Source organism: Schistocerca nitens, chromosome 5 (genome assembly GCF_023898315.1).
Source record: "Schistocerca nitens isolate TAMUIC-IGC-003100 chromosome 5, iqSchNite1.1, whole genome shotgun sequence".
Classification (NCBI taxonomy): Eukaryota; Metazoa; Arthropoda; class Insecta; order Orthoptera; family Acrididae; genus Schistocerca; species Schistocerca nitens.
The window spans coordinates 85,754,983-85,779,604 of NC_064618.1; the positions used below are offsets into that span (position 1 = coordinate 85,754,983).

The following is a 24,622-nucleotide window of genomic DNA, read 5'->3' on the forward strand; positions in this document are numbered from 1 at the left end:
CTTGTAACCGATAGGTGGGAGAGGGGAGAGGGAGGGCATAGGTGTCAGGGTTTTCCATAGGGGTGGTGGGGGAAGGGAGCCACACACAAGCCAGGAAAAACAAAACTCATCATCTTTGGGATGGGTGTAATTAATTGATCAGTTAATTAATTTTCAAAATTAATTTGATATAAATTTGATATAAAATGTGCACCAGAAACCACTTTGCCCTTCTACTCTCAGTTTAGCCACACACAGGGCCCTCTTACACCATGCAGGGTATGGAACTCTTAAAAAACTGAATGAAAAACAGCAGAATGATGAACATTGGTTTAGTGACCTCATTTTAATGTTGTAAAAATCAAATAAAAGTGATTAGTTCCCAGAAATGGACTTACATACAAATTAATGGTTTCTTTAGAGATTTGCAGAATGAAAAATCTCCACTAACAAACTAATCATTTGTAAGGTAGAACTGCAACAATCCTGAATTCAGATGGACAGGTAGCAATGTGTCTCACGCTGAGGTTGTAGTCTCCAGTACCAGCGTACTGGCCTCCACAGCAATGTTGGTAAGTCTCTGCAACGAAGTTGCATGATTTTCCTTTCTTCACCTTATTGCCTTGCAATTTACGATCACAAATTTCGATTCTAATTTGTCGTCGTTTGCTAACACATATTGAATGAAGTTGCCTACAAGATAGTTACTATGCATGCCACAAATTTAGTTTACGATAATGCCACATCACTTTTCTTGAAGTACAAGCATAATCAAATTTCTATAAATAATTTCCCTCTATGAAAAAGAATATACACTAAGGTGGCAAAAGTCTTGGCTGTGCACATATACAGATGGCAGTAGTATCATGTATATAAGGTATTAAAGAGCAGTGCATTGGTAGGTGATTCATGTGAAACAATTCCAATGTGATTATGGCAGCACAATGAGAATTAATAGACTATGAATGCGGAATGGTAGTTGGAGATAGAGGCATGGGACATTCGATTCCGGAAATTGTTAGGGAATTCAATATTCCAAGATCCACAGTGTCAAGAGTGTGCCAAGAATATCGAATTTCAGGCATTGCTTCTCACCACAGACAAAGCAGTGGGCGATGGCCTTCACTTAACGACCTAGAGTAGCAGCATCTGCTTAGAGTAGTCAGTTGTCAGTGCTAACAGACAAGCAACGCTGCCTGAAATAACCACAAAAATCTATGTAGGACATATGATGAATGTATCCATTAGGCCAATGCGGCGAAATTAGGCGTTAATGGGCAATGCCAACAGACATTCAACACGAGTGTCTTTGTTAACAGTATGCCATCGTCTGCAGCATCTCCTGGGCTTGTGAGCACATGGGTTGGATCCTAGACGACTGGAAAACCATTGTCTGGCCAGATTAGTGCTGATTTCATTTGGTAAGAGCCGTTGGTAGGGTTCAAGTGTGGCGCAGACTCCACGAAGCCATAGACCCAACTTGTCAATAAGGCATTGTGCAAGCTGGTAGTGGCTCCATAAAGGTATGGGCTGTGTTTACTTATTGTGGACAGGGTTCTCTGATCCAGCTGAACTGATCATTGACTGGAAATGGTTATGTTCAGCTATTTTGAGACCATTTGCAGCAATTCATGGACTTTCTTGCTCCCAAAGGTGTCAACAGGCCACAATTGTTTGCAACTGGTGTGAAGAGCTTTCCGGACAATTCGAGCAAGTGATATGATCATCGAGATTGCCCAACATGAATCCCATCGAACATTCATTGGACGTAATCGAGAGGTCGTTTGTGCACAAAATCCTGCACTGGAAACACTTTCTCAGTTATGTACGGCTATATAGATAGCATGGTTCAATATTTCTGCAGAGGACTTCCAACGGCTTCTTGAGTCCATGCTATGTCGAGTTGCTGCAGTACACCGGGCAGAAGAGGTGCGACACGACATTAGCAGATATCCCATGACTTTTGTGACCTCAGTGTACTGTATTACAAACAAAAATCACATTACAGGTAGAGTAGGCTATATCAGATCTGTTTGATTATTATTTTTGGGATGTAACGCATCATCTCATTTTACGTAGATTCCTTTCGAAAAAAATCTTTCGTTTAACGAATGGCTTGTGTTACGAGTAAGATTCAGGAACGAGTTGTGTACGTTAAGCCAGGTGCGATGGATAATCTTATAGAAAACAAGTGCGTCCTCACAGTACTCAAAAATAATCAAGAGAATTCCTATATAATCACTGAGAAGTAGGTATACATGTATGTTTTGATGGACAAGCTAACTTACTTAAGGAAGTACCTCAAATAATTTAAATGTTACACAAGGGATGAAATTCTAAAAACCAGCGAGTCATCCAGTGAGAGTCATGGGATCTTTCTTTCTTACTTTTTTAGTGACTTTTTGAAAGCGTGAGAAATGCTTGTAAAGTTTGCAATACATTTTTATCATTTGTTCTTCAGTTCGAAAAATTATCTTAAAAAACCAATTGCTCTGGCGAAAAGAACTGAGTTTCGGATTTTCGGTGCTCCCATCACGCTTGAGGATCTGGTCTTGTGCCCCTAGGATCTCGATCCCACTGGCCACACTTACAACATGACACACAGAAAGAATTAGCAGGTATGCCATGACTTTTGTCACCTCAGTGTACTGCATTACAAACAAAAATTACATTACAGGTAGTGTAGCCTGTTTCAGATCTGTCAGTGCAGGATTTTGGGCACAAACTGACATCTCGATTATGTCCCATGAATGTTCGATTATTATACCGAAAGTACACACACATTCCACAGTATGTAGAGATGACAACATGTAATAAATTAATAGCCAAAAATATTTGATACAAATCCATCAAATCTAAAAATAAGTCTACAGTAGATTCTATTGGACAAATGCTGCTATTTGGCAGAAGGATTCGTGGAGGATGAAACGATAATTTGGTGGTGGTGGTGGTGTGCATAGAACACTCAACAGCGAGGTTATCAGCGCCCGTACTCGGCTAACAGAATTCAAAAATGATAATTTGAGCAACGGTTAATTCAACACTATATTAATACATAATTGTATTATATTATTAGGGTGCTGATATTAACAACAATTTTTATGAGCTTTTGGTGAAGTTTTACCACAATTTTGACGTCTCATGTACTGAATCAAATGGTTTAGGTTGTGTACATTATGAGGCTAATAAACCACAATTCTGTTATTTCCCAGAGGGTTTTCCAATAAATTAGGGTTACAAGTGAGACTAAGTCGCTCGTAAAATCAGCATAGACCCAGATTACACTCTGTTGGAACCTGTAACTTTGTTGTGCTTTAGGATTTCAATCGATTTTCAGCTCCTAAAGATTAGGATGCTATACAGCATATCTTGAGCACTGATACAACGGTTGAATCGTTGCTCCATTTCTTGTTTCCCTTTTGTGAAAAAAATATGAAACGAAACTTCAACATTATCGATTTCAATTTAGTATTGTGTATTTCGCTCCTTGTGTTATCCATAAGTCTTTAAGGCCAAGCCTTCCAGGGAACTGATTCAGATTTACCTGTGTCTTGGGGCAGATTCTGGCATAAAGTTCTGGTATGACAGCTGTTCGAGACAGTTTGGTGTGAACTTGTGCACAACAGATATTATTTCTTAAAATGTTCTTGATATTGTTTGTATATCGAGGAGGAGTTCTGCCAAAATTAATTATTCTGCTGAATACTTAACAGTTGTTAAGAAGAAGTTCCTGGACACTAGTTCTTAATTTCACCACCACTGATGTCAGCTCATGTGGTACTATAGAGCATCTCCCCCTCCACCCTCACCATTCCACATAGAACATAACTTTACTGACTTGTTACATGACCAAGTAGTGTAGACTGACATGGTCCCATGGAACCTGATAAACAAGTTACCGAGAGATATGACACAGTGGTGGGACAGTGGACTAACAGTGGTGGTGAGTAATGAGACACTTGTGGAATACTTTCAGAGTCTGATATGGAAGGAAGGAAGGAAGAAAGATTAGGGTTTAACACACCATTGACAAAAAGATGGAGAAGAAGTTCACAGTAGCAAAGTTGGGGACGAAAGTTGGTTGTGTTGTTTAAAAGAAACCACACTAGCATTTGCCTTCAGCGATTTATGGAAACTTTGGAGAACCTATATTTTGATGGGTGAAGAGAGATTTGAACCACTGCCCTCTGAAATGCCAGGTGAACATTATACCACTGTGCCTCTTTTATTGGTTTTGCAGCGTGTGTATGAGGTGACCATGTGCATACGTGTGTGTTTACTTTTTTGTACCCATATATATGGTTTTCCTGTTCGCTTGGAGCTTAGTAGCATGATGTGCTTCTTTTCATGAAAAGGAATATAAACAAATGTTGAATGGCTCAAAAATGCACAATACTGGCATTGATGCAAGCCAGATACCATGAAGAAGAAATAGTGACTGGAATGTTGATGTCTTCAAAGCATGAGATGTGAAGGGGACGTGGTGATGACAGTGGAGAATATAGACGAGGTGAGATGACAACATGTGGGGTGATTAGTTGGAGAGTAGTTGTAATAGTTGTAGTAGTTTAAAAAGGTACACACACACACACACACACACACACATGTAGACAGAGAAAGAGTAATAAAGAGAGAGAGAGAAATTGGTGGAGAAAGTGATATGATACAAAGTGATCTGGAAATAATGGATGAGGAGTAAAATAATGACATGTATGCAAACAAGGATAATACCAAAGTAAGCAACATTTGTTAGAAATCCTCACCAAATGCCTTCTCTGAGGCTCAAACATACAACCCATAAGAAAAATGGATACCTATATGACAAGGTGCACAAGCAGTCACACGCTTCAAAATATAAAACAAAAATAGCAGATTTAGTGAAAACTGGGGAAAAATGCAATCACTGAGATTCAAACCCATGGATGTCTTGAGATAAAACGCATGTACGGGTGTTAGTTGCTCATAAATGACGGAAGGGAGAGCAGGAGGACGTGTGACGAGTATTTTCCCATCTTCCTAATCCAGTAAAAAATTTGCTGATTCCTTCATGTTGGGTTTTTTCCTCAGTACTACCAGGTGTTGAGGCAGAAGCATACTAGTGGTCGTTTAGATGTCTAAACACCTCCTTGCGTGTTTTTCTAGACATGGATCAACTACTTGCTTTAATCTGAACCACTATTTTTTCACGTGCTTAGTGAACTATTATAGCTATTGTTTGAGAATTTGATGCGAGCTACTCATTATTAATTTATTATTATTTACTCTTCCTACTTTGTTTTTGTAACTCTTTCCATCTTGGTAAGCATAGTTGCTGCAACTACTTATCGTCACTTATTCCAGTCTCTTTGTGGGCACCGCCAGTTATTTGCCTGTCTACATTTATGGTTCGCCATATCTCATATGTACCAGTGCTCTTCAATAAAATTCGTGTGCAAAATATTTTGTAATACTTCTTCACAGTATGAGATTCATGTTTAGTTGAATGGTTACACGTCTAATGGACGTTACGAAAATATTGAGAAATTTGTACTGACGAACTCCAGTGAGGGAAGAGTTATCGCAGAAATACATACGAAATTTCATAAAAAGGTTTTCAGTGATTATTCCAGAAATATACAGTAGCTGAAGTTATTGGAGGGACCTGGAAGACTAAGTCAGCTTGTACTTAATTCCAGTCTTTTCACGCGCTTTCGCCTGTACAGTGGATGAAGATAAACAGAAAGCGCGGTAGGCACAAAAGTCGCTTGGAGTAGACGTGGAATGTCACTACAATTATTCGACCGTGTCCTTCGTCTGTAGACTTGCGGTAAGAATTCATAACGTTTGCAGATAAAATAAGGTCGCCTGTTTTAAGAAAGCTCATGACGCACGAGCCGATAAACTACATATCGTAGCGAAGATAAAATAGCTCTTAGTGGTCGACGGTTAGTACATATGAAACAAATACCTAGAATACGAGGTCAGTCGGACAGCGCCATGATACGTTTAATAGTGACGACGTTATGTCTGCTTTTCGCTGTTATTTGTTGCGGTAAATATTACACAGCAGATATTTCAATTGTTTGATGTTGTATTTACACATAAGTGATTAAGGGAAAGAAGACGTGTACTTCGCGTTATACAAAGTGCCAGGAAATGCAGAATGTTTAAGACCGCAGTTGTAATTAATGTAGCAAAAGTATATATGTACTTTAGCCCACAAAAGAGAAAGAAGGGTAGCAGAAGTTATCCACAAAACTACTGTCCAACATTCTTGACAGTGTTTGGTGTAGAATCTTAGAACATATTCAGAGCTCGGTTGAAATGACATACCTTGAACAGAATGACTTCATCCATGTCAACCAGTATGGAATCCGAAAACACCGATCATGTGAAACCCAACTCGCACTTTCCTCGCGTATCGTATGGAAGGTGATGGATCAATGCAATCAGGTAGATGCAGTATTTCTTGACTTCTGATGAGCATTTGACTTAGTATCACACCTATACCTGTTACCGAAAGTGCATCTGTGCAGGGAGCGAACGAAATTTGTGACTGTATTGAGGATTTCTTGGTAGGGAGGATTCAGCTCGTTGTCTTGGATGGAGTGTCATTGACGGATGTAGCAGTAGCTTTAAGACTTTTGTCCACTACAAAGTTATTCCCGCAAGTAACTTTTGGAACAAGAACTTGCGCAAGTTTTCCTCTGTTAGTCGCTTGGGCAATGTTATTTCAGGAACTTGCCGCAAGCAGTTGTGAAGTGTTTGCACTAGAGTCACGTTGTGAGATAGGCAAGTGCTCAAAAACCAGAGCAGCCGGGAATGTTATTGCATTATTATTTTTATTATTATTATCGCAAAAAATCGTGACAATAACCAAAATTTTAAGAAAGAAGACGTGTTTAGGTGCAGATATGGGCGCAGAGGTGTACCAGTACATTTTTAAGTTCTCAAGAAACGTTATTGAATGAACTGAAAGCCGAGGACAGCGATCACATTAAAAACTTTCTGAAAATGTTGTAAGCAAGTTTTGAACAACTTTAGTACATTGCACAATCGACTATTCGGAAACAGAATACAATAATGTAGCAAGCTACTTCATCAAGAGATGGCATTTTAATTACTCTTAGATTTTTAGCAGGAGGTAAGAGAATAAAACACTAAAGTATCAAACAAACGAACTATTTATTTTCAGTAACGACATACATACTTTTTTTAATTTATATATTCTCAGAGTCTGTAGCTCGTGGTCTCGCGGAAGCGTTCTCGCTTCTCGAGCACAGAACCCTGGGTTCGATTCCCACCTGCCCCAAGATAACTGGGTGTTGTGTCGTCATCATCATCATCATTCATTCCGATTACGGTCGGAGGAAGGTAACGGCAAACCACCTCCATTAGGACCTTGCCTAGTACGGTGGTGCGGGTCTCCCACGTCGTTCCCCTGCGCTCTGCTAAGAAGATCAGAAGATCCTTTTCACTAGTTCACATAAATCTCCTATGAACCCATGTATATGATTTCTCGCATCGTTCTCGACTGCTGTGAGGCTCTATTTGAATGTTTGTAAAGAGAATAACAATTAGATGTTAGTAGTATGGTATTTCATAAGCTCACTCAAACAATCCACTTAAACAGAACATTTACGAAACGATTATCTTGTGAAAACTTCATTTCGATGAGATCAGATAAAATAATTACTTCATCTGATGACCTATGCATTGTTGAAATGTAATTTTTGTCGTCAGAAATCCAAACAATAGCGCTGGCATTCTCTGCATAAACTTACAAAATTGTTTATTGCATTACGTGTTGTAATTTTTTTTTGCTTGATCCTTGTGACAATGCTCTAAACTCAGATGGCACATAGTCTCCAAACAACTGATATACATCAGCAGACTTGTGCGCAGTTTCTAGTGCATTCTTAAGAATAACATTACAATTTACCTGATTACCTTCATTCGTTTGGAAAGAAGTTCTTGTGACTTTTGTTTCATTAACGTAGTTCTTTCCTAGAAAACAGTATCTGTGTCACATTCATTTTCCTTCTTTTCTACATCTGATACTTGAAATAAATGTCATAATGTAGTATGTATCTTTCTATTAACGTGGATAAATTGCAGATCAGTAGCTATTTTCTATAATGTTAGGTAGCTTCAACAGTTAAAGAATGGTTACAAATTGCTAATGGTTTTGAAAATGGACGGAATTTTCCAAACTATATCGGTGCTATGGATGTAAATCATGTAGTCACATGCACTCCTAGCAAAGAAGGCAGTGTGTGATTTAATCATAATGACACCCACGATATTGTGTTGTTAATACTGATTAGACCAGACTATACAGTTCTGCACTTCAATGTTGGCAGAAATGGGGTAGGATGTCTGATGGGGAATTCTTAATAGTTATAAACTGTTAGAATGCCTTGAGCAAAATAATTTGAATTTACAATTCCTTGAATATTACCAGGTAGAACTGTTCAGCCACCATCGTCATTGTTGCTTAAGATGCATTTGCTTTGCTGTATTATGATTTTTTTTCGTATTCAAGACTCAGTTGTGTCACAGTCTCCCCTAGTATTTTCTGTATATTCCTCTTCCATAATTCTATTTTTAAAGTGCACATCCTTTGTGTCCCACATATACGGAAGCACTCCGCACACTGCTCTGCAAAATTTAACAACGACATATATAAAGTAATATAGCAAATTTAACAACTCTGTGGAAACGAATGAAAGGGCGGTAGCTTGTTGCCAGACGTCTATCAGTTGTGCACAGAAAGCTGGACATGGTATGAGGTCAGCGAGAGTATAGCGCTAAATGGGGCTGGCATTGCAACAAGAGGCAGTTGACGGAACTGGAAAGACATTGTGTGACAATTAGTGAGCAGTTAACGTGGTGGTGTTGTTTGTGACAATATAGTCCAGAAGTCACATTTGGGTGACTTCACACGGGGAAGAGTCATCAGGAAACTGGAAGAAGGACGATGTGTGACGGGTGTAGCCCAGAAATTTGGTATTGCTCACATCATTGCTTCAAGTGTGTGGAGAGCACTCTGAACCACAGGCACTGCTATCCAAAGGAGAGGAGGTGATCGAACACAGTCAACTTCAGCAGCAGGTGACTGCTTCATTGTGCAACAGGCAAGAAGAGGCCCACCTCGAACAGTGGGTACAATTGCAACCACATTTAACAGAACTGCAAGGCATGCTCCACTGTGGCAAAGCGACTGCATGGTGGTGGTCTCTTTACTCAATGTTGCTTTCTGTTGATACTCGCACATTGACCGTTGATGATGGTGCCAAGAGCATAGGGGCTAGACCAATGAGGCATGTGGTGACTTGCTCCTCTAGGATGAGAGCATATTCTGTCTGAGTACTAATTTCTGGTGTACGTTGATATGGTAAGAGATGGGAGCATGTAACGAACCTAGGATAATTCTCAAATGTGATCCTTTTGGTAGTCTAACTGTTACAGTGTGGGGAAGCATAATGTTGCATGGGTGCATTGACCCACAAATCTCAGCAGTCAGTGTTATTGTGACACTGTACTCCTTTCCCATGTGTGTGTTTTCAAGGATGGATTTGGCCCTGACTTAATTTTTATGGATGACAATGCGCACTGCACCAAACTGTGCATGCGAAGGAGCTCTTGGAATGGCGAATGGACTGGCCAGCCCATTCCCTCTACTTAAGTCCAGTCGCACATGTGTGGGGTGCATTGGAGAGATTTATTGGAGCACGTCCACATGCACCAAAGACCACCCAGCAGTTGTCAAACATAGTGGTTGGAGGAATGGACGACCTACCACTAGAACTTTTCACCAAACTTGTGGCCAGCTTGGAAACACGTCACAGGGCATGCATTACTGTCTGCAGTGAATACACATCCTACTAATAACCGTGTCTTGCCTTTTGTAATGTTCAGGGGACCATCAAAAATCGTGGTGACTTCAGTGTAATTTTTGACATTAAATAAAGTGTAATATCTGTTCACCTTATTGTGTGTTTACTTCAGTTACCTCTGTACTATCCTGTATGAGTTCTTTCAGTGTTTGGTCCAAGTTTTATTGAGGTATTTTACTTTTGGTGGAACATAATGCGAAGGTTACTTTCGTCCTGAAGTTCTGTGGACCAGTGTATTAACAATTGTACTGTCTCAAAATCTCACATCTATTAAGACACTGATACTGGGTTTTTCGTATCTGAATATGCACACAGAACTTCTGCATGTTCGAGAGAAATTTCCAGCAACTGACAAGTTTGGAATGAAGCTGCAGCAAGAAGACTAAACAGTTTCCACTGTCCTGTAGGTGCTAATTCTTCAGGCTGATGAAACTTGCAGAACTCGACTGTCTGGGGTTGCTTCCACGTCAAAAAACTTCCAGAAGTAGCTCCTGGAAGTGACTTGCGGATATTTACTTGATAGTAGACACACATATTTAGATTTGCCTCAGGGAAGTGTATTGGGACCCTTGTTGTTCATGTTGTACACAAAAGGTATGGCCAAACTTTCAGGAAATGTGCCTCACGGGGTGAGTTGGGACAGTGGGGTGACTCGGGACATTTTGACAGTGTTTTGTTTTTTATTACATTGGCAGCAGTGGGTGGCCAGAACTGTGTTTTGCTCATTGTTATCATTTATGTGATGGTGCTCTGATGTCCTCAGGGTGAAGGGAACAACTTGATATCATTGTAAGTACTACTTTTAAATATTTGATAATTGTCAAAATATTAACAAAAAAATGATAGTGAAATAGGAAGGCCTGCTGGTTGATATGGATTAATAGTGGAAATGTGGTTAATGTTTAAATGAGATCCCCACTTCTATCTCTCATAATAACCACAGAAAGATAAAAATTTAGGCCCATATTTTGGACTGAAATTTTCGACTTTGAAAATTACAGCAAACTTGGGGTGACTTGGGACATGTCGTTGATTGGCAGAAACCTTTAATCAGACTTAACTAAAGAGAGTTGTATGCACAAAAGCACATTAAAATGAAGTTATTGGTGTTTCTTATACACATTGAAGTCATTGTTAGTATTTTCTTATTGTTTTATTTATTTATATTTTTTATTTATTTATCTCTTGTTCCGGTGATCCATGTTGTGACAGTATCACAGGATATGGAACGTGTCAATTTTAGAAGCTTTTGGCCAGAATTTATGGTAATACATAAAACAAAACAACAACAGTAAACAGTAACTTAGGTCCCACTACAAAAAAAAATACATTTTAGAAATAGATAGAGATTACAAAACAAAAAACAGTAAACAGTAACTTAGGTCCCACTACAAAAATACATTTTAGGGAGAGATAAAGATTACAAAATAATAAGTGTTACAGAGAAATAAATATCGCAAAATATATGTTTACAATAAAAATATTCGGTATTACAAATACAAATTTGGGCATACATTTGCAATTTACAATACAAGAGATGTTAAACACTGTAGTTCAGGAACTCTTCTAATGTATAAAATGATCCTTGCAATAGGAACTGCCTTACGGTTTTTTTAAACAGGATATCATCATCTACCAAGCACTTAATTCTTGAAGGGAGGGCATTAAAAATCTTACAGCCACTGAAATGGACTCCTTTCTGCACCATACTTAGATTTGGCTGTTCATAGTGGATATCATGTTTCCTTCTAGTATTGTGACTGTGATATGCACTATTCAGTTTAAAGATGGATTTTTCTTTTCTTATGAAGCACATCAATGAGAATATATATTGCGCAGTGGATGTAAGTATCTCAAGCTTCTTAAAAAGATTCCTCGTGTGGCTCTAGGATGGACTCCACACATGATCCTTATGGCTCTTTTTGTACACACAGTACTTTTTTAGCCAGTGGCTGATTTCCCCAAAATATAATTCCAAATGCCATAATTGCAGGAAAGTAACCATAATATGCTGACTTCATGGTTTCCATATTTGTATAAGAAGAAACAATGCGCAATGCATTTGTTGCTGAACTTAGTCTTTTGCAAAGATCCACGATGTGGTTGGACCAATTCAGTTTGCTATCAATATGCAAGCCTAGGTATTTTGAGGAATCTACCCTGGTTATTGTCTGCTCACCTACCTTTACAAATATTTCCTCATCTTTGGATGTTTTGTGGAACTGAATGTAGTTTGTTTTACAGTAATTTAAAATAAGACCATTAATGTTGAACCAGTTCACCGTTTCATTTAAAACCTTATTTGCCGTTACCTCAAGCATATCTTCCGAATTATCAATAAGTAGTGTAGTGTCATCCGCGAAAATGGTGAATCTACAATATTCCGTAGAGAGAGGAAGATCATTTATAAATATAATAAAAAGTAGGGGGCCGAGAACTGAGCCCTGCGGCACTCCAAATGTAATGGTACCCCATTCTAAAGATATTGGGACACCATCTTGACTATCTACTACAACATTTTGTTTTCTGTTTGACAGATATGAGCCGAGCCATTTCCCTGCTGCACCACTTATACCGAGATGTGCAGCTTTTTGTAAAAGAATTTGGTGATTTACACAGCCAAATGCTTTTGTTAGGTCACAAAATATGCCAATCACTTTCAGTTTTTTGTTGATAGATTCCAAGAGTTTGCCAGTAAATGCAAATATTGCATCTTCTGTTGACAAACCTTTCTGAAATCCAAACTGACTTTTGCTGAAGCTATTGTGTTCACTGAGATGCTTAACTATCCTGGCATGCATTAGTTTCTCTAAAACTTTTTGAAAAGCTTGTCAGTAGTGATATTGGCCTATAGTTAGCAGTATCCGTCTTATCCCCCTTCTTATACAGCGATTTTACAACTGTATACTTAAGCCTCTCAGGAACTATTCCTTGCTTAAGTGACGCATCAAAAATGTGGCAAAGGACTTTACTTACATGGCTGGAGCAGTATTTTAATAATTTGTTAGAAATGTTGTCAATTCCAGCAGAGTTTTTACGTTTCAGGGATTTAATAACTCTTTCAATATCTTGAACAGTGACTGTTTTTACCTTCATGTGTTGCACTAAACCAGGTACTCCAGCTTTCAAAAGATTGATGGCTTGCTTCATGGACCCTTGTAAACCTATTTTTTCTGTTGCTCTTAAAAAATTGTAGTTGAATGTGTCTGCAACTGTTTTTGGATCGCTAACAAGACTACCCTCACTTTTGATTTGGATATTTTCACTACAAACTACATTTTTCCCCGTTTCCTTCTTTACAAATTTCCAGATAGTTTTTACTTTATTGCTCGAGTTGTCAATTTCTGCCTTCAAGCACATGTTCTTTGCTGCCTGAATTGTCTTATTCAGAACTTTATTTTAGATTTTATAGTGTGTAATCCTACTGTTATCATTTGAACTCCTGGCTGCAGCATGTAGTTCTCTTCTTGTTTTACAAGAGATTTTGATGCCTTTAGTAATCCAAGGCTTGTTTCCAGATTTGAACAGGCTTTCTCTCACTGATTTTTTAGGGAATGCTTCTTCAAAAAGGCTTGTAACTTCATTGATAAATATATTAAATTTTGAATTAACATCAACTGTAGCATATACAGGAGACCAGTCCACAAGCCGTAATTGCTGATTAAAGGTTTCAGTGGTGTGTCTGTTTATAATCCTAAATGTTTTCCAAATGAAATTTTCTTTTCTTTGTACATTCATTTGGTTTAGAGTGAGGAATTGCCCTTCATGATCAGAGAGCACATTTATAATATTTTTCATGGTTAAATTATTGCAAATATCCTTATCTACAAATACATTAACTATTAAAGTGCTAGAGCTGGCAGTTACTCTAGTTGGAGTGTCCACCACTGGTACAAAATTGTAACAGTACATTAAATGCTCAAAATCTGTCTTGTTTCTATTTTCTGTTAAAAGGTCCACATTTAAGTCACCCATTACAATGATAGATTTAGCTTTCCTACATGGGTGGGCCAGAAGTGATTCAGTTTGTCTTAGAAATACCTTTAGATTTCCAGCAGATGCCCTGTAAACAGCCAGAACAATAACAGTTGCACTATCTGCTGTTAACTCAGTGCCACACACCTCAAAATGTTGTTCATCACAGTATTTGCTTAAATCTAGGGATTTATACACTATATTATTTTTTATAAATATTGCAACACCACCTTTTTCCATAACAGATCTACAGTAACGAGTAGCTAAACTAAAGTTCTCAATCTGTATCATGTGGATCCCACTCATAACGTGATGTTCTGAGAAACACAGTATATCAGGCTCACTTTCACACTCGTCTTTTTAATTTAATTTATTACCAACTGGTCTATTTTATTCTTGAGGCTACATATATTAAGGGGTTAGGTTAGGTTATGTTAGGTTACATCATATTTGATATTACTGTGTGTACTTGTTTATCCATGTGTTTGGTTTTGCAGTATAGTTTGAAGAACATATTACTTGAAATATCTACAAGAAAACTGTTAATGTTGTTTCAGATGCCTAGAGAGTATATTAGGAAGGTAGGTGGTAGGCCTTACAAACGATATGTTACAGAGAATCTTGCAAAAGCTGTGACAGATGTTCAAGCTAAAACTTTGTCTGTAATACAAATATTCAGAAATGGGTATCATCAGCAAAAGACTCTCCACCCAAGAAAGCCGGTGGCCAAACTTCTCTCAGTTCTCATGAGGAAGACCTCATAGTAAGCAATTTGGTACTGCGAGTGAGCGGGGTTTTCCCTTGACTTCAATGGATATTAGAGCAATTGTCAAACAATATCTAGACATGCTCGGAAAAAGAGTGAAAAAGTTTAATAATAACCTTCCAGGACTGGACTGGATTGTGTCTTTCCTAAAAAGACACAAGCAAATTCTGTCTGAGCGATGGTGTATGAATATCAAAAGAGCGCGTGCTAGAATTGACCAAACATTGATGCAAGATTATTTTTCTGAACTTCAAAAAAGTTTAGATGGCATTCCTCCTGAAGCAATAATCAATTATGATGAAACCAACATTACTGACGATCCTGGAGTTAAAAGTGTCATCGGCCGAAGAGGATCAAAATATGTGTACCGTATAATGGACAGTTCAAAAAGTAGTATCGGTATTAGTGTCATGTCCTGTGGCACAGCTAGTGGTGAGCTGCTTCCACCTTATGTACTTTATGGTGCATTGCATGGGTATGATACTTGGAGGCAGGGCGGCCCAAAAGGTGCACTTTATGGATGTTCAAAAACTTCCTGGTTTAATGAAATTATATTTTCAGATTGGTTCGAAGGAATCATACTTCCATCTATGAAAAAGCTGCCCAAAGAAGTGCCGAAGGCTGTAATAGGAGATAACTTGTCCAGTCATATCTCTATAAATGTTTTACGGAAGTGCAGGGAGCATAACATTAAATTTATATTACTGCCACCCCATTCAACACATCTGTGCCAACCTCTTGACATGGCTTACTTCTGTCCACTGAAGGCGGAGTGGTGCAAAGTTTTAGAAGAATGGAAGCTGAAGAATTGGGGTCCTATTACGAAGGACAAATTTCCTGCCCCACTGAAGAAGACGCTCAACGTTAGGAATTACAATGACCAAATGAGACACGACTTAAAAGCCGGATTCAAGAAAACTGGAATTTTTCCATTCAATCCACAACAGATCTTGAAACTCATTCGCAAAACTACTGAAAATAAAGGTGACTCTCAAACACTGGACAATGTATTTCATACATTTTCGCGTCAATTGTTCAGAAAGGAGACACAGCCACTTTGTGTGAGACGAAAGAGACTTTCTGTTCCACATGGTAAAAGCATTTCAAATGTAGATTTGGATGATCTTGATGACTCACACTCTCATGACAATAGTGACACTAATGCTCCATTACTACCTTCAACTTCTAAGCCTTCTGATGAAGACAATTTAAGATTAAGAGAGTGAAAAATATCTGAGCTATGATAATGACACAGATGATCATCTTTCAACTAACGAATACAATGAGCACACAAATGCCACAATTAGAGAAACTAATACACCAGTACCTATCACTTCAGAGGATGAGTTAAATGAAGGAGACTTCATTTCTGTACTGTTTAACTATGTTAGTCGAAAATCCCAGGTTGTTCTGAAAACGTTCATAGGAAAAATATTGGCCATAAAAGATTCCAAAGTGAAAACTTCATTTATGAGAAAGTCTCAGAAGCAATCAGATATATATGTTTTTCCACATGTAGAAGACATTCAAGAAGTTTCTATTTCACAAGTTCTGTGCAAACTTGTTCCTCTCTTTGTTCCTTGTGGTCGTTACAAGTTCCCGTATGAAACTGCAGAGTACCTAATGAGAAAAAATCTAATTACTGTAATTAAAAACAACATGAAACGATTCATTTTTGTACTTTTATATATGTGAAACACTATTTCAAGACAATAAATATCACAAAAATTTCTTTTGATTCTTTTTTAACTTTTCAAGATTTATTTTTAATTTTAATATATCATAATTTTGATTATTTCATCTTAAAAGACACTAAAATTGGTGTCACATATTTAAAAAGAAAAACATTTTCACTGTCCCCAGTCACCTCTTTGCTGAGGTGAATGCAGTTTTGTGAAAAATATTTGGTGTCCCCCGTGGGGTGACTTGGGACACCAACAAAAAATTAAACTAAAAATAAATGACCGAATTTAAGAAAATATTTGATACATAAATTTAATCTTCTGACCCAGACCTACCTTTTGATATACATATCCTTTTCATATGTTGCATGGGCTCTGAGTAATAGCTAAGGAAACACAAAAAGTGTCCCAAGTCACACTGTTTTACAGTATGTTATATGGGCAAGTGCCACGAAATGTTTTATTTCTGTGTTAGAACTCAGCTTCTACAACTCTTCAACACATTAATCATGGGAAACACGTAGGAAGAGAACATAATTATATGCACAGTATGAAATACTTTCCATAATGAAATTTTCATAATGTCCTCTGTTAGCAAGGATAAATGCATCAACCTGCTGTCATATTGAATTCCTGGTGTGCTGATGTATCCCTGGAGAATGGCATACTGTTTGTCAGCCTTCCGTAATACAGCTATGTAAATTCAGTACATCTTGTACCAGGATTGCATGCACAAAATCGTTGAAATGTCCCTACAACTAAAGTGGGTTTAGGTCTGGAGAGCGTGGAGGCCAATGAATTGGTCCACCTCTGTCACTCCATCTCCACTGTTCATGAAGTACTTTTTTTGTCATATTCATAATGGTACATGTTCTTGTTGAATGGGCAGAGTATTCTCTAAGAACTTAAAGTAAGATTCTCTGTTGAGCTGAGGTGGGAGAATATGAGGCCCTAACAAACAGTAGCCTAGGATGCTGGCCCAGATTTTGGCCATAAATGCTTGTTGCTGATGTGACTGCACAATTTCAGTGGGATTCTCGACAGCCTATAATAAGGAACAGGAGTAGGCCCAAAACTGGATCTTGTGGGACTGTCTTCACGATTTCGCACGAAAAATGTTTTCTCCTTCCAAGGCTGTTTGAATTGTTCAGCACAACGTTTTGGCATTCTGATTGTTAAGTATCATTCCAAGATTTTTGTTTCCTACAATTAGTGTGACTACAAAGAGAAACAGAAAATGAGCTCTATACCACAAATACAGCATTTTTGGATCGAAATTCATATACTATATCCTCCAGCCATTGAACTCAATTTATTAATTAAAATTTGACTGAATACCATGAAACAAAAGTCAGAAAATTAATAAATTTTAAGCGAATGTAAAGTAATACTAAGAATTTAAATATTTCACACACACAAAATTAATATTTTAAACAAAAACTGTTCACAACAATTTTTTGGTTTTTTAAACCTAATAAAACGCTTTATTATCAATTTTTTAAAATCTAATAAATTTTTAAAAAAATTTGATAAAACATTTGTTTCACTTTTGAACATTGAATAATATTTACACTGTTAAAGAATCCCAAAAAATTCATATATTTTTGTATTAAAAAATAAGTAATTACTTTATTTTAAATTTTAAAAATCTAATAAAGTTTATTTTCTGTTTTTGAAAATCTAATAAAAATTTATTTTTCATTTTTTAACCCAATAAAATGTATAATTTATCAATTTTTAAAAATCTAATAATTTTTCCCTTACATATCATAAGAAAATAAAAAAATTGTAAATAAGCTCTCCCAAACCCAGCTTCAATGTGTTTTTCCATTTAAAAATGTAATAAATTATAACCAATGAAAATATGATAAACATATGGAATGAATTTAGATTTAACATAAATATTTTTGGTCAAAGATAAAATAAGCCAAGAGAGAAACAAGAAAAGGTCATACTTACCACTGTTATTTTAAAATAACTTTAAGAGCAGAACATTTAAAAAGTATAGAACATAATATTGCTATTGATAATATTAAAGTAATTTATGCTGTAGGTACATTTGACTATTAATTCTATAATTATAATAACTATTTGTTTCAAATACAGGAACAAACAGAAAAATGAAACACTTTTCTTTTAACTTAACTGAATTATCACATTAATACAAGTATTGGTCAAGATGTTTTTCTCATAGAATATTGAAAGATTCACATAATTTAACAAAAATATTCGAAGATTAAATTTTTTATATATTATTTTTAATGACTTCTCATTAAATAATCAAAAAACACAAATATATTTTTTGAATTTTCGCCTAACAATGTATTTTGAACTTAATAAGCTAAATTCTTTTTTCAATAAAATTATGAGAGACTAAGTATCAACGGGATTTTTATCATTAAAAGTAGAACAGAATTTCATTGCTGTTTTTTGATTCGCCCCATATTTTTTCTTTGAATCATTTACAACAAAAATAGGCCAATTTGTGTTAAAATTATAAGGATTTTTACCAATATCTCCTTTTAAATGTGTTATTCATTTAAAATCACACAATGAATCATAAGCTTTTAAAAACTTATTTGTTTCATTTAAAGTCCACATATCTTGATGAAAAATTATGTTTCACCCTTCTTAAAATTATATTTTTTAACAATCTCAAATAATGCAAAATGAATAAATTAATTATTTTTTCTTTTTGTTTGAAAACAATAAAAACAAAAAAGGCATATCAAATTCTGCAGAATAATGACTCAAGATTATTTTTATAACTCAGTCTTACACTTTCCATTGTAACTCAAAGAAGGATATTGCTATTTTAGGATTTTTAATCTTTGTTTGCTTAATCATAGATCATAATCAGAATCATAGTTAACAATAGGTTCTCTATCTTCCTATTTTCAATGACAATGTTTCTATCTTTTGGAAATGTACCATTAATTTCGACTTTGCCATCATTTAATCAGACCATCTAAGAATAGAACCTCCAATTAGAATGTAAAGTAAAAATATAATTAAATCTCTTTCCCATGCAGTTTCTTTATAATCTTTAAAAAATTACCAATCATTTCTTATGGGTGAAGTACTTCATCTTATTTTCTTTTTATTTTGCCATAATTAACAATATGTTCTCCCACACAACTTTTATCAGAAAGACAAAAAAGTTAAATTTAAAAAATCGAGAAACAAATAAAAGGATGTTCTGTTCCTGATAAGAGAATACATCTTCGATATACATTCTTTTTTTTGTTATTAAATGAAGTTCTTTACATATTTTAAATCTTATTTCTAAATATTTATTACCTGTATAAGAAATATCATGTTTCTACAGGCTTCATCCGATGGATTTATTCCTTTGTTCCCTCCAGCTAGTCATTCTTATAAATTTATTTGTGGACCACAATAATTATACACAGGAATATACATTTCAAATGATAAATTGTTAACTAACATATTAACTAATAATTTTTCATATTTTTTGATTTGGAAAATGTTGGAGCTAAATTATTCAAAAATTTAACTATATATGTTATTCCTTTTCAATTACTGATGAAAAGTCACTATTTTTATTATTTAATAATTCCATTATTCCAGTTTTTGCATTACAATAATTTATTTTCTAGCTGTTTCACTCCATAAATAACTGTTAATAAATTAAAGGAATCTCTAACCTCATTCATGCAAATATATTCAATTGCTTTCTGGATATTTTTTTAAAATTTTAACATGAATTTCAGTCACCCATATTATTTGGGATAATTAAACACTGATGACTTCTTTTAACACATATTTATTATTACTACATTAACCTAATTAATTTTATTTGGATTATTATTAGTAGTGCACCTCATACACGATATATAACCACATAGTTTGATAAATCGACAGCATGAATTATTTTATTCATATTATCCATAGTAATTTGTATTTTAATGTAGAGACTCGTTAATCTGTCTAGTGTGTCATGTTTTATCACCCACTGTTAATTATGATCATTAAATTTTTCTAGTAATCCATGAACAAATTAAATATATTAACAGGTCTTAATCCAAAAACTGCATCTTCACTGTTGATGATATTTTCTTGTTGATATATTCTAGCAATCATCCACCAACATTAATTTCTTTAATATTTGATGCTTGTTTCTCATTCAACTTTTTTCTTTCTTTGGTATCTTCTTCATATTTATTCACTAAATTTGATACTTCTATTATGTTGTCTGATTATAATATCTGATTGGTCGTATATCATTAAATTCAGCTAAATAACGTGTTTGATGATAATAAGGATATATTTGTCTATTGCCTTCTTTAATTTCTTCAGCTGCTTTTAAGACTTAATTTCCTTTATCTTCGATTGTAGCATTAATGGGTATATTTCCTTTTTTATGTTTTTCAAATTCGTTTCTCGGTTTCTTTTACCATTTTTAAATTCATCTTTTGATTGTTCCTTTGTTTTCTATTTCGTTTAGCTTTTTTAACAACCTCCAGGTCATATTTTGGTAATATTTATTAAGGATAAAAATAATGTAATTTTTTCATTGTTTTATATTTAACATTAATGTTTATGTTTAATGTTGGATGTTTATGTTACCACTTATTTTTATTTTTTGGAAATCTTTAATTTTATTTCTCTAATATCCATTGAAATAAATCCAAATTTATCATTATTCCCACATTTCATACACAACTCTTTAACGTCATTGTATTTCAAATCACCAACAAGAAATTCATAACATATATGATTTAAATTAGTGACATATTGTCTAAAAATATTTACAAAAATTAAATAATATTTTACTATTTTGATTTCGTAATTTTCAATATATTTGTGCTAAATAAAAACAATCTTATCCTTTATATCTTGATATAATAGAGTGTTCTTTAACTAAATCTTTATTTTCAAGAATAAAAACATCAAATAAAACAACAGAATTTTTTTATAAACTTCAATTGATACATTTTTAAATTATTTTGTACGATAGTAATAATTTTTTATTGTAATTACTTTCAATTTCTTTTACATATTTGCAGATGAGTATTTCGTTTGATCTAATCGAAGAAGCCTTCCCCAAAGCACTAAGTTCTACTGGAACATCCACCAAAAATAAGTGGATTACCACAGGAATTAGAAGATCTGCCCAAACTTTTAAATACCTAAACTCTATAAAAAACAACAACAGTGATCCAGATTTTCTTCATTACTACAGAAACTACAAAAAAATCTATAGGAAGGTGCTCAATGTTGCAAAAAAAAAGGCCAATGATAGACTAATAAATCTAGCTAAAAATAAAAGTAAAGCTACATGGACTATAGTGAAACAAGAGACAGGAACAGCAACACAAAGGCAAATAAACACCCAAATCAGGAACAAAGAAAACCTAACAAGTACCCCAAAAGAACTAGCAAACTTTGTTAATTCTTACTTTAGTAGTATAGCTACAAAGTTACAGGAAAATTTTTCAAAATCTCATAATCCACGAACACGGGAATATACATCAAATTCAATGGTATTGCTACCCACTACTGAGGAAGAAGTATGTAATGTGGTAAGAAATTAAAGAGCAAAAATTCAGCAGGTTTAGATGAAATTCCAATGTAAGTGCTGAAAAAATGCATAAATATTATCAAAGCCCCCCTAACCAATATCATAAATGAATCTTTCAAAGCCGGTTGTTTCCCTGATTATCTGAAACATGCAAAAATTTTACCTCTACACAAAAAAGATGATGTAGAAAACATTGAGAACTACAGGCCAATTGCCCTACTGTCATCATTTTCCAAAATAATAGAGTCCATAATGAAGAACAGACTTATGAGCTATCTAAACAAATACAACCTTCTTTCAAATGACCAATTTGGTTTCAGACCAGGCAGAGATACAGAAATGGCAATAGCACATTTCACTAAAGTGGTTTTAGAAGCACTGGATGAAGGCAACTATGTATCTGGCATATTCCTTGACCTGTCAAAGGCCTTTGATACAGTTGACCACCAGAATCTATTACTTAAGTTAGAAGCACTAGGAGTAAGAGGGGTAATCAACAAATGGTTCCATTCATACCTAAAAAATAGAGTACAGTGGGTAGAGATCTCGCATGTCTCCAGTAGATCAAAGTTCTGTCAGATCCACAACATATTAATATTGGGGTCCCTCAGGGAAGTGTGCTGGGTCTGGTGTTGTTCTTGATTTATATAAATGACTTTCCACAATATATCCGACATGGAGAGAAGATATTGTTTGCCGATGACAGCAATATTATAATCACCAGTGAGACATCAGCACAAATGTTGGAAAATTGTAATGAATCACTGAAAGATGTCTACAAATGGTCTACAGAGAATAAAGTGACCTTAAATATTAAGAAAACAAATAGCATACGCTTTAGAATAAACAGAAAAAACAGTCCCCTAAAGTTAAACCTACATAACACCTCTGTAGACGAAGTGCCCACCACAAAATTCCTAGGGTTGCATATTGACAGCCAGCTTAGGTGGAGTGAACATGTTAAAAAACTCACAAAAAAGATATCTACAACGTGTTACGCACTTAGAGTTCTCTCCTCAGTATGCAGCGATGAATGTCTAAGAACTGTATATTTTAGCTATGTACATTCAGTCATAAGCTATGGGATAATTTTCTGAGGAAATAATGTACTCAACTTACATACAGTTTTTATAGTGCAGAAGAGAGCAGTGAGAATTATAACTAAAAGCAGTAAGTGGGCTCACTGCAGAGAACTATTCAAAATACTTGGTATTCTAACTGTTCCCTGTTTATTTATGTTCCACACTATAGTATATATAAAGAAAAATATAGTAAATTATAGTACAAACAGCATTTTACACAGCTATAGCACAAGAACAAGCCACTGCCTTCATCTAGATAGGAGAAACAAGCATAAGACCCAAAAAAGTTTCTTGTATCAGGGTGTAAAATTGTACAACAAGCTGCCACAGGAAATCAAAGAAATTAACAGCATGTACTGTTTCAGAAAAACTCTTAAACTGTATTTTCAGGAACACTGTTTTTACACAGTAAGTGAATATTTAAATGTTTGAATGTAATTTAAGTGACATAATGACATTGTATTGTATATTCTGTAAATGTATAACAAGCTGCACAGGACATCAAAGAAATTAACAACATGTACTGTTACAGAAAACCCTTAAAATATATTTTCAGGAACACTGTTTCTAAACAATAAGTGAATATTTAATTATTGAATGTAAGTGATAAATGTCATTGTATTTGTATACTCTGTAAATGCATATAAAAGTGTCAATGTATCTGCAAAAATCACTGTATCCAAACTGACAACATCCATACATTGCAAAATGTCTACGGATGGCTAATCAAATAAATAAATAAATAAATAAATAAATATAAATGATTTATTTTACCTCAGTTTCCCATAGTGCAGTTAAATATAATATTCAAATGTTAATGTTGTTTTTCAAACTCCACTTCGTGATATTATCAGATAATGAATAGAATTTGGTGAATGTTTACTATGTTTATTTTTATGTTTTTATTCTAGAGTTCTTATTTTTGTTTCATAATCTTTTTTTTAACTCATGTATTCTAATAATACATCATTAATGATATATGATTTGCTTAGTCTTGTAAGGGGTGATTTATAAATTCTCAAAGAAGGATTAAATCTTCCAACAGACGAAAACTATGAAAAAAGCCACATTGATTGGTTTTTGTACACTTTTGAAACTCCAAATTTTACATAAAAAATAATAACAATTCCAGTTGGTCAATATCGTCTACTAAATTTAGAAAATAATGCACACTAAGAAAGTTAATATAGATATTAAATCTGATGAAAATTTACTTAGAATTTTTATTTAATGTGATGTTAAAGTACATATGGATAAAGAAATAACATAGGATAAATATTATGCTTTAATAATCAAATTACTGAAACTAAATATAACATTGAATTACTAAATATTAATTTAGGTGATGGAATGTAGTGTTTCTAGAATATAACGAATATTCCCATCAAGGTAAAGGTACTATTGCTTCTTTTAAGGAAGAGCCCCAATCGCTTTTAAAAGATGGTTCCCTTTATTTATTATTACTGATGATAAATTTCAAGCTTTAGGAATAATTATTAGAGATGTAAATACTTATTTCATTGACTTGAATGTTGCTCCAGTAACATTCATATTAGAAATGAAATAATAATTGTGTTAAAGACAATAAAGTTATATATTTTTAAATCAAATAAGTTAATAAATTTTTAAATTTTAATTTTTATAAGTATATCGAAACCTTTTTATCGATATGTGTGCATAATTTTACAATTGATTTTACTTTGCTGCTGAGTAGT

The 24,622-nt window shown here is 34.8% G+C and overlaps 1 protein-coding gene across 2 annotated transcripts in view; it reads left to right on the forward strand.

The window, feature by feature from the left end:
• Positions 1 to 5,930: 5,930 nt before the first annotated feature.
• LOC126259798 (chymotrypsin-2-like) overlaps positions 5,931 to 24,622 on the forward strand; it is a 205,368-nt gene continuing 186,676 nt past the window's right edge. For both annotated transcript variants that reach the window (XM_049956820.1, XM_049956821.1), the window contains exon 1: positions 5,931 to 6,010. In XM_049956820.1, coding sequence (XP_049812777.1) covers positions 5,956 to 6,010 — 55 coding nt within the window. In that variant the 5' untranslated portion in view covers positions 5,931 to 5,955. The remainder of the gene's footprint in view (positions 6,011 to 24,622) is intronic.